This window comes from Bos taurus, chromosome 7 (genome assembly GCF_002263795.3).
Source record: "Bos taurus isolate L1 Dominette 01449 registration number 42190680 breed Hereford chromosome 7, ARS-UCD2.0, whole genome shotgun sequence".
Lineage (NCBI taxonomy): Eukaryota > Metazoa > Chordata > Mammalia > Artiodactyla > Bovidae > Bos > Bos taurus.
The window spans coordinates 49,581,790-49,592,285 of record NC_037334.1 but is presented as its reverse complement, the minus strand read 5'-3'; the positions used below and the strand labels follow the sequence as shown (position 1 = coordinate 49,592,285).

At 38.2% G+C, this 10,496-nt stretch overlaps 2 protein-coding genes across 4 annotated transcripts in view; both read left to right on the top strand.

Moving 5' to 3' along the window:
* Window positions 1–25: 25 nt before the first annotated feature.
* LOC101902951 (bromodomain-containing protein 8) lies at window positions 26–9,874 on the top strand. The gene is made up of 8 exons (XM_059888750.1): window positions 26–2,075; window positions 2,509–2,784; window positions 3,576–3,842; window positions 4,465–4,622; window positions 7,019–7,108; window positions 7,204–7,272; window positions 8,472–8,649; window positions 9,328–9,874. The coding sequence occupies exons 1-8, from the start codon at window positions 2,067–2,069 to the stop codon at window positions 9,376–9,378; spliced, it is 1,098 nt and encodes a 365-aa protein (XP_059744733.1). The 5' UTR covers window positions 26–2,066; the 3' UTR covers window positions 9,379–9,874.
* Window positions 9,875–10,078: 204 nt separating this feature from the next.
* Window positions 10,079–10,496, top strand: part of NME5 (NME/NM23 family member 5) — a 29,110-nt gene continuing 28,692 nt past the window's right edge. For 2 of the 3 annotated variants that reach the window (XM_010807316.4, XM_005209392.5), the window contains exon 1: window positions 10,079–10,142. The gene's annotated coding sequence lies outside the window, so the exon portion shown is untranslated. The other variant, XM_005209391.5, reaches the window with a different exon arrangement.

Below are 10,496 nucleotides of genomic sequence, written 5' to 3'. Positions count from 1 at the left end.
TCTGCATCTCATTTATAGAATGAGATTGTTAGAGGGGGAAAGTAGTCTTATATGAACTGTTTTACTACAGGTCAGAGTTTATAATATTTAAAAGTATTGCATTATGCAGTCAGGACTGTCTTACTCAGCTTTTCTTGAATGGGAAAACTTAAGGTTTTCAGTATTCTGTTCATGGCATTGTTTAAAGAAGATTAAAGCATGAATACAGATATCATTTTTATCCTCAGCATTTATTCTATTTATTACTGTCTTTGCAGGTGGTATTTCTTTTATTTAGTTTCAGCTGCACTGGGTCATTGTTGCTTTGTGTGGGTTTTCTCTAGTTGCAGAGAGTGGGGGCTTCTCATTTTGGTGGCTTCACCTTGTTCTAGGTGTGTGGGCTTCAGTAGTTGTGGCTTGAGGGTTCCAGAGCACAGGTTCAGTAGTTGTGGCGCACAAGCTCAATTGCTTCTTGGCATGTGGGATCTTCCTGGACCCAGGGGTCAAATCTGTGTCCCCTGCACTGGCAGGTGGATTTTTATCCACTGTGCCTCCAGGGAAGTCCTGTAGGTGGTATTTCTTGAATAGTATATTGTTATTTCCTTTCTATATATTTCTATGTGTAGGATTCTTGTATAGAATTCATAACACTATTTGAAGATTTAACTCAGTAATCAAATTTATCACCTGAGTTTATTCCAACTTTTGTTGCTAAATAAAAATTAGATCAGTGAAATGAAGTATTTGTGAGCTTTTTATTAAAAACAGTTGGAGATTCATAGGGTATATCTAGTATTTTGAGCATTATTGAGAAAGATACGGAACTTTATGATTGGAAATCAGATCTTTTTTTGGCTTAAATAAAAATATAAAGCTGGTTAGAATGCTAAGGACATAGAAAATATACATCTTTGTGAGTGATAGAAAGTTCAGTTAATCCAGGAGTTAGGAAACTTTAATTACAGTATATTCCCAAAGCGATATACAAACGTGTATGTGATCTAAGCAATGGAGTCCTAAAAGTTGGAGAAGTTTGTGGAGGAGGGGGTCCATTAAAGGACACAGATTTTGGGTTGGTAGAGAATGTGATTCATAAGCTTAAGCAAGCTAAGGTAGAGGCATCTGCGGTGGGAACAATAAGAAGACTAATTAAGGATTGTATTAAGGAATAGTGAATTACAGGAACTAGGATAAAGGGACAAAATTGGGCTTTATTTATAGAGGACTTTGACAGACTGAGAAATTTATATTTGAGGTATCTATTGTAAAGCATTAAATAGGGAGACTGTATTTGTTCAGAGCAGGTTGGATTAAAAATAGAGAAACTGACCAGGAGGCTATTACATTTATTCAGGAATAAAGGATGGGCAGTGAGAAAAATTACTGTGGAAGAAAATTGGGAAGTGGACTTGTTTAATGAATGTGAGAGAAGAAAGACTCAAAACAGGACTAAGAAAATAGTGATGGTAGGCATAAGGAATTTAGGGACAGCAAATGGTTTGGGGGGGGGGGGCTTCCTTGATAGCTCAGTTGGTAGAGAATCTGCCTGCAATATAGGAGACCCCGGTTCGATTCCTGGGTCTGGAAGATCCCCTGGAGAAAGAGATAGGCTACCCACTCCAGTATACTGGCCCAGAGAATTCATGGACTGTATAGTCCATGGGCTCACAAAGAGTCAGACACGATTGAATGACTCACTTTCAAATGGTTTGTGAGATGTTCATAAAAGTGATTTTAGTGTTTTAGAAGAGTTGAAGGAGATGGTAGGGCACCTGAAGGGAATCGGCCTTTGGGTACATGGAGAAATGAGGCAAGAATGCATATAAAAAGTAAAAGTGGAGAGATTTGGAAGCCATCTTAATAAAGATGAAAGTTGAAACCTCAAAATAGCTACATTTTTTCTTTTTTTTTTTAAAGACACAGTAAGGAAGCAGAGGCCCAAACAAGAACATAGAAAGTTGTAAAGTGAGAGGACAAAGTGGTAAGAAAACCAGGAGTGCAGTGTAATGAAAGCAAGGAAAGATATTTTAAAAACTTGATGTTGCAGTTCTCTTTCTGAGAAGTGAAAGCTGACTATCACTAGAAGGATGCTGCAGGTAATTGTAAAACATGCTTTGAGGATTTAATGTTTGATAGGTTAAAAATGTCTGTATGCTGGGGAAAATAATCCATGTGCATCTAATTTGTTCCCTTGCAATTGAGTTTAAGGGTGATTTGGGATAGAGGAGTTCAGCTAGCTATGCTCCAGTTTTTTCTCTTCTTTCAGAGTATGAGGAAGTCTAAGAACAAATACTTATTGGGTAATATTTCTATTGTACTGTTTGACATAGGGCTTTTTCTTTATTCCCAATAACAGATCACTTTTTCTCCTGATGTCTCCCTTCAGTTAGATATTACTCTTCCTAATGATGAGTAGAAAAAAATTTCTGACCCATTACCTTTCTACCAAAGTTGGGAGATGGAAATGCCATAGAAGTATTGATTTGAGTGTATGTAATGCATTTTTTTTTTCTGTGTATTTATTTACAGATGGGGCATGACTGGGGTTGGTTGGATTCTGAACAAGACTATCCCAATGACTCTGAGTTGAGCAATGACTGCAGGTCCCTCTTCAGCTCATGGGACTCCAGTTTTGATCTTGATGTGGGCAGCTGGAGGGAAACTGAGGAGCCAGGGGCTGAGGAACTAGAGGAAAGCAGCCCAGGGAGAGAAGCTAGTGAGCTGCTTGTGAGGGACGGAGGCAGTGAGGAATCTCAGGAAGAGGCAGAGCAAGTCAGCCGCCAGAACCTCCTCTTTCTCTCTGAGGTAATGGGGAGCTCATTACCATTAGGAAGCTCAACTTCCTAAGAGAATGCTTACCTATACATATTTCTACCACTCTGTATATTGTTTACTAAAATATAAGGTCTACATTGGCAGGAATTGAGTTGATTGCTGTGTCTCCTGCACTTGGTGCTGATACAAAACATGTCCCAGATACGTACTTTTTGACTGAATGTTTTAAGAGCCCATTCATTACGAGTCTGAATCATAGGAATTTCTGTATGTAGGACTGTCTTAGGAGGATCCTTGCAATTCATTCTTTCATACTTATGTGAGGTGACACTTGCCCAGACTGCCCTGTAAGTTTATAATGTTAAGACTTCTGGGCAGTATTTTGCAGTGTTTTTATTTCTCTGGTTAAGGGCTGAGGACCAGAAATAAACAGAACTGGACAGAGAGTTTATGTGGCAACTATACACATTCAGGAGAACCTAGGTCAAAATCAGTAAAAATCCAGTTTGTGGCAGAGTTTTCAGCAGTTTTTTAGATAGTCATTACCAGTTGATTAGAGTTGACACTTGAGATGGAAAATTAGAACTTAAGCTTCTTGAGGCAAGAATCATGTCTATCTTGTTTACTGTTAAGTCCCTACCAACTAGCCCAGTGCCTATGTATATAAGATATTTGATAAATTTAAAAAGACTGAATGAATCAATTAACCCTACCATTTCAGACTTAGTCATAGTGGCAGTGTAATGATGTGGCATTATTAATATGTAGATGAGCATTTCCACTGATGTTCTTATACATCTAACAGTAAACTATGGTTGCAGGTAGCTTATTTAATGGAGCCGTTGTGCATTAGCAGCAAAGAATCAAGTGAAGGCTGCTGCCCTTCATCTGGTACCAAACAAGAGGCAAGGGAAATTGAAGCTACTGAAGGAGAGGGGGAGCCCTACAGAGAACCTGAAGAACTATCAGCCAAGGAAGACCCCTCAGTCACTGAGAAGTCATCACTGGGAGAAAATGGAAGGCCAGAGGTGACTCCACCTCCCTCAGATATTTTGGCACTTCAGGAACAACCCATAGAGAGCAAAGAGGTATAAGTGAATAGCTTAAACCAGCTGTCTGATGGGTTCTGTGCACAGACAGGCAGAGCAGAATGGTTAGAGCACATAGGCTGACTCCAGAGTTCAATTACTTGAGAATTAAATCGTGGTTTTAGCATCAGCTGTGTAGGCTTAGGCATGTTAGTGAATATTTTAGAGCCTCAGTTTTCTCTGCTGAAATGAAGTAATAGTGTTCTGTCTCAGGTGTGCTGTGAGAATTCGATGAATAATTCATGTGCAGTACTTAGCACAGTACCTGGCTCGTAGTAAGCTGTCAGTAAAATTTAGAATGCCATTATCATTAATATAATCTGACCAGCTAGAGTGGTTAGCTCCAGGGCAACAAGTAATGATGGTTTTAAAAGAAAACAGCATCTATCTAGATGAGTATATTGCCTTTTCATTTCTTGGGGGGCTATAGAGTCAGAGTTCTCCAAGAGTTCTCCATTGCATTAGGTCTAGCTAAACCACCTTTTTCTAACTGATTCTATAACTTTATTTACCTGACCTCTTCTTACCTTAAGATGAGCCTTCTTTTACCCCATGTAAGAAAAATTACCTAGAAGATAGTAAACACCTTTCTAAACTTTGCTTTATTTCTTGGCATTCCCAGGGGGGAGTTCAGCAAGAATCCAAAGAGGAGGACCAGGGTGAAGGGTATGTGTCAGAAATGGAGGACCAGCGTTCTTCAGGTGACTGTGATAATGGCTGCAGCACCCAGGAGACTCCTCTGGTGGATATCCTTGTCAGTCGTGCTACCTCCTCAAAGCTGTAAGTATAGATTTTTATCCAAGATTGTTAGGATTCATACTTTTACTTGTGTTTATGCCTATTTGAATTTGTTGCCATGAGCTTGATTACTTTTGTAATTTGAAAAATAGAGTTGGAAAACACTAGAAATAGAATTAAATACAATTCTACTATATAAGTAGTAGCCTCTATGCTTTAACCTTATAAAACAGGACTTTTTCATCAACATTAAGGATCTCTTTCATAAGTAACGCTTGTCTCCGTTTATTCAGGAAATATTGATGAGTCAGTTTGTCACTCAAGTCTAATATATAAACTGTACTTTTAAAAATACTAAAACATCTCCTATTAACTTGAAGTTAAAAATTATTTCTAAGATATTATGTCCCTTGTTACTTTTTTCACAGGTCTTGGGAAATTGTTTATAATTTTTTTTAGCATAAATAACTCTAAGGCCACAGAGCACATTTTAGAATGTTAATTTTTTTTCAGTAAAGTGAATTTCTTTTTAAATCAGAAAAACAAGGTATTTCTAGTTTTGATAACAAATAGTTCCTCTTCTGGGCCTAGTCTGGTGTCTATGTATTGAGAGAAGACAGCACGAACTGTTTTTTTTTCTTCACTACATCCTAGATCCATCCACATTATCTGTGGTAAGGCAAACCAATAATTATTTTAGCCTAAGGTCTACCACTGAACCATGCATATATATTTTTGTAAATAGTAGATTTCAAATTTATTGCCTTCTCCGTGTTACACAAATAGAATACAGCTAAAAACCTAGCTTGTTGAAGAATTACTTCCTTTGCTTTTCTATAATTGCCTTTTTAAGTATGACCAGATGGCATATGATGACTATCCCCCAAATAGGAAATGGCTTAATCTGGGACATTTTTTCTCATGACATGTCAGCCTCTTGAAATGCAGACTCCACACTCATATCTTAGAATTTAGGTTAAACATGAAATCTTTATTGGAAAGCAGTAGATATTAGTAATTGAGTCTGCTTGACCAGATAGCTTAAGGGAAAACAGGTATTTGAGTTCGGTGTTATCATTATGGAAGCTTAAAACTACTTTGGAAGATAGACATTCCCTTGGTCCCTCTCTTCTGGCTTCTTCCTTAGTCTGTACTGACTCTCGGGGTAAAGTAGAACTTTTGGAGTACCGCTGTTAAGTCTGCAGGTCCTTTTTACTCCCTCAATTTTACTTGTAGTTGCTTTGGCGTGCATTCCCAAATAGATGGAAATAAAGGTAAGCAAGGGGTTGTTTCTTAAAGTATTGCAAAGGTGATTGATTATGAAGTTATCAAACTTATCGCAGTACATTTTACATAATGGAAACTTAATATCTCTTTTGTGGATATATGAACAAAATTGTATCAGAACTAGAGACCTATTGTTTATTCTCGCTGACTGACCAGAAACAAAGGAAGAGGTTTGCTTTGGGCTTTAAATGTCTTGTTCTTGTAGGGTTCTGGACTTAAGAATAAATTGATTTTTGTGGTATGTAATTTAGATGCAAGTGAGATATTGCATCATGAAAATGAATTGTTATATGGAGTTGTTCAAACTGGAGAAAGATGAAATATGAGTTGTGTTCAAATGGATTCACATAATATGGTACATAAAGCAAAACGAGGGTGTAAAACCTTAGTGTGAAGAGGGTCTGTTTAGAGAGAATAAGGCAGTGTATTAAGTATGAAGTGTAACGTAATATTTAACTTTGGAGTAAATAGAAAACTTGCAAATTGGGAAAACTATAAAATGAAATAAAACGTTGAGCAGTTGTACTTCTAAAGAAAAAGTAAATAAATTAGGCAGTTTATCCCAGAGAAGGAAGGACCATGAGGAGAAATGAATTTGTCTTGGTATTTTAAAGGTTACTATACGGAAGAGAATGAAAAAGAAAAATATTTAAATTGTATAGCATTCAGGTGAAGTTTGAGAGAATTCCTTGGGATATGAAACCAAGTTTCCCCCTGCCCCCTCTGGAAACATGGGAGAAATACTTATTGATGTGGCATATTTCTGTATAAAAAGAGGACCAGATTCATTTATCAGATATTCATTTGAGCACTTAATATGTGGCAGGAACTTGGGAGACATCAGTAAACAAAGACTACTCTAATAGACGAGTTGTTTAGAGTCATAGGTGCTGAAGTGCAAGATTGCAAAAGGCACAGGCAGTTGCTTGTAAGAATGTTACAACTTCATTTGATAATAGTGATCAGTAGAGAATACTTACAGTCTAGGGTCCTTTATGGAAGCCTTAAATATGTTTTCATTCCTGTGATGTTATTTCCTTCAGATGTTAGCTAGGGGCACTGTGTGTTGGGGAAAACTCACTGCTCATCTAGGGGAACAGAATACCATATGTGAAATTACTGTTTCTTTTCTGTCCTGTTTTATCCTGTAGGTCTGATCTATGCCATGGTGATCCTATTCAGGATCAATTGCTATTTAAGAAGACTCTCCTGCCAGTCTGGAAGATGATAGCCAGTCACAGGTAGGACTCCAAGCCCCTCTGGAAATTCACAGCTACTCTTATTTAGGGTGACTTTCTAGAGTTTCTTCATTCTCTCTGGATTTGTCCTTTATCAGGTTCAGCAGTCCGTTTCTGAAGCCTGTGTCAGAAAGGCAGGCCCCAGGATACAAGGATGTGGTGAAAAGGTCAGTGGAAAAGGGGTCAAGAAAGGTTGGTTGCTTTTATATCTGTCTTTTCATACTTTATTTTGCATCTGTTAGATTATTTCCTTATTTAATTTACATTACTTAAGCTCGAGATATATTTTATAGCTGAATAAGTTCATAAAGTTATGATAAGCTCAGTCCTTATTTGAGAATGTAAGGAACAACAGGATAAAGAGGCTTTTTTTCATTATTGACTTTTCAGTAATATGATCCATTTGTTATAATCTTACATTAGCCTTTGGTAGTTTTTGACACTTATTTTGGAGGAAAACTTTGAAAGGAAAACTGTATTCCTTCAGCAGGTATAAATTTGCAAGGCAAAGATGGTAATCCAAATGGATTTTACAAACACTGGTTGATTCCAGTATTTTGGAGTTTTATATCATAGTTCATCTAAAGTGCTATCATAAACTGGTGTGTCAATGTATAAAAGATCATAAAAGAACCTTTGGAGACAGACTCCTTAATTCTGTAGATGGGAAAACTAAGACTCAGAGGTGATCATAACTTGTCTGTGATCAAAAGTGAATAGCAGAGCTAAAACTAAACTGGAGTCTTACCTACCTCCCAGTTCAGTCCTCTTTCTACTCTGCTGTGTCTTCTCTTATACATCCACTCTCCATTATGTCCCGTTATATAATATTTATCTTAATATTCATTTTGTCTTCATGAAAGAAGAAAAACTCTGAGATTTTGATTATATAGTAAAAACTGTTGATTAAATACCTAGTGTATGACTAAAACCGTCAGTAACTCCCATGTGACAAATTGGAGCTTTTTACAACTTTGATACCACCAACTGTAAAATGTAATGGCTGGTCCTATGTGCTCTGGAGTCAGGCTACTTCTGAATTAGAATCTAAGCTGTGTGACTTTGGGCAGTACCTAACGTCTTTAGATCTCAATTTTCTCATTGCCAGTTGTGATCATGGTGCTTACCATATAAAGGTTTATTGAGAGGATCAAGTGAGTTAACACAGAAAATACCTAGCATAGCACTTGACTTATTGTAAGCAGTCGTTATGTTAGCTGCTATTGCTATTTTATATCTAATGGGGATTGTTATCTTTACTACTGTTTTCATTAAGAGCTGGTTAGTTTTTCAAGAAAGCATGTTAGGTCACCACATGTTCCACATGAAGGTTTGATTTCCTCTGGTTTCTCTTGGCCACCTGTAGACCCATGGACTTAACTAGCCTGAAAAGGAATCTGTCCAAGGGACGGATTCGCACCATGGCTCAGTTCCAGCGGGACCTGATGCTGATGTTCCAAAATGCTGTGATGTACAATGACTCTGATCATCATGTATACCATATGGCTGTGGAGATGCAGCGAGAAGTCTTGGAGCAGATTCAGGTACTGTAGGTAGAGAGCTGCAAGAAAAAGGAGTGTAGTTTCTAGAATCTGATTTTAGAAAGTCTTGTGAGAATAAGGGTGATGTTGAAGTGACCTTGTACTCCCAGAGTTTATGTTTAGAGGTAATTCAAGGCCCTGAAGGGTTGACATTGTAACTGCTCCTCTGTGGAACCAGCTTTAATAGATGGTGAAGTAAAATACTCTAGGAAGGCAGGCAGCAGTAAAGAGTTCTTAGAGACTTGGGGATAGATAAGTAATGGGTGCATCAAAGGGTTGACATTGTAACTGCTCCTCTGTGGAACCAGCTTTAATAGATGGTGAAGTAAAATACTCTAGGAAGGCAGGCAGCAGTAAAGAGCTCTTAGAGACTTGGGGATAGATAAGTAATGGGTGCATCTACTTCCAGAGTCTCAAGTCAGAGGGCTAAACATGAATACCTGAGGCTGGAGTCACTGTCCATTTTTTGATGCTATATTGGTATTAATTTTATGTCCACAGTGTCCCATCTTTAGGAGATAAGATATGGTAGCCAGAAGACATTTGAGGGTTTCTTTTTTGGGCAGTGTCTTATTGATACTTTAAAGAAAAAAACATGGTTGAATCTCTGCAAAGAAATAAATAAAATTGCATTCAAACCTCCATAAAGATTCATAGCTGCTATCTGCCTTGACCCTGTAGGTGCTGAGTATTTGGTTAGACAAAAGAAGAGACTTAAATAGTCTGGAATGAAAACTAACCAACCCTATGGATGATGGAAAACCTGCTTTGCTAACTTGGAGCTGCTTTCCTGAACTTTTCTGGATTTTGGACCTTTCATTGAGACTCTGACTTATTGAAGATCCCAATACTTGTTTACCATTTTTCTGTTGTCTTTTCTAATAAGAATTATACCTTAACTTACAACCAAAGAGTTAAAGGTGCTTGTGGACATGATATAAAGAAAACACAGAAAACTGAGATTTGGGGTTATGCCATAATATGTTGCCCACATCTTTGTTCCGTAAGGTTAATTTAGAGATAAATAGATTAAACCTCTTTTACTGCTCTTTAAATAAATGTTATTTCACAAGTCAAAAATTACCTTTTAATGATTAAGAAGCTGGGAGTAGAGGGGATAACATTGTCTGGTGAAATATGGAAGGTATCTGACATGGATTTTCTTACATACAATGGAAGGTTTTGGGGGTAGGATGAGGGAGAGCACCAATGATTTATCTCATCATTTGTAAAGTGGAGATTAATAAAAGTGTCCTTCGAATGACTAGGAGGATGAAATAAAATAAATTATGAGGAAAATGTTAGAAAACATCTATTGGTTTTAAGATTTGCAAGGGGATAAAAATCCCTGTGGCGGGTTCCCTTTCTTGGCTAAAAGGAGCTAGCCAAAGACTGTGAAGTGTTCTACTGGAATTGGCCCTCTGCAGCCACCGTCTCTAAGCTGGGTTTCTGGTCTCCTAGCAACAATCTGTGACACTAAAGGAGCCCAGGCTAAGGTGAGTGCCTAGATGAGGGCCGGACTCTGAAGGAATCTGGGGTGCAGCCCACAGAGATTCAGGGGACCCAGGAATTCTGCTTTCCAGCCGGGCCTTACCCTAAGTGTCCTGGTGGCAGGAGAGGGTGGAGAGAGGGTGTGTGTGTGTGCACTGTGGAGGGTGGTGCTAAGTGGTGTGGAGAGTTGCAGACCTAGTCTCCTCCTGGGCCCCTGGGGTCCTCGGCTTTGCCTTGCTCCTTGGGCTCTCCTAATTTAATGAAAGCACCTAGGAAAACCCGTGGCAGGAGACAGAGTAAAAATCTTTTTACTGAGACACTGCATGTGGAAAAAACTATTACAGTTTCCAGCTTTATAA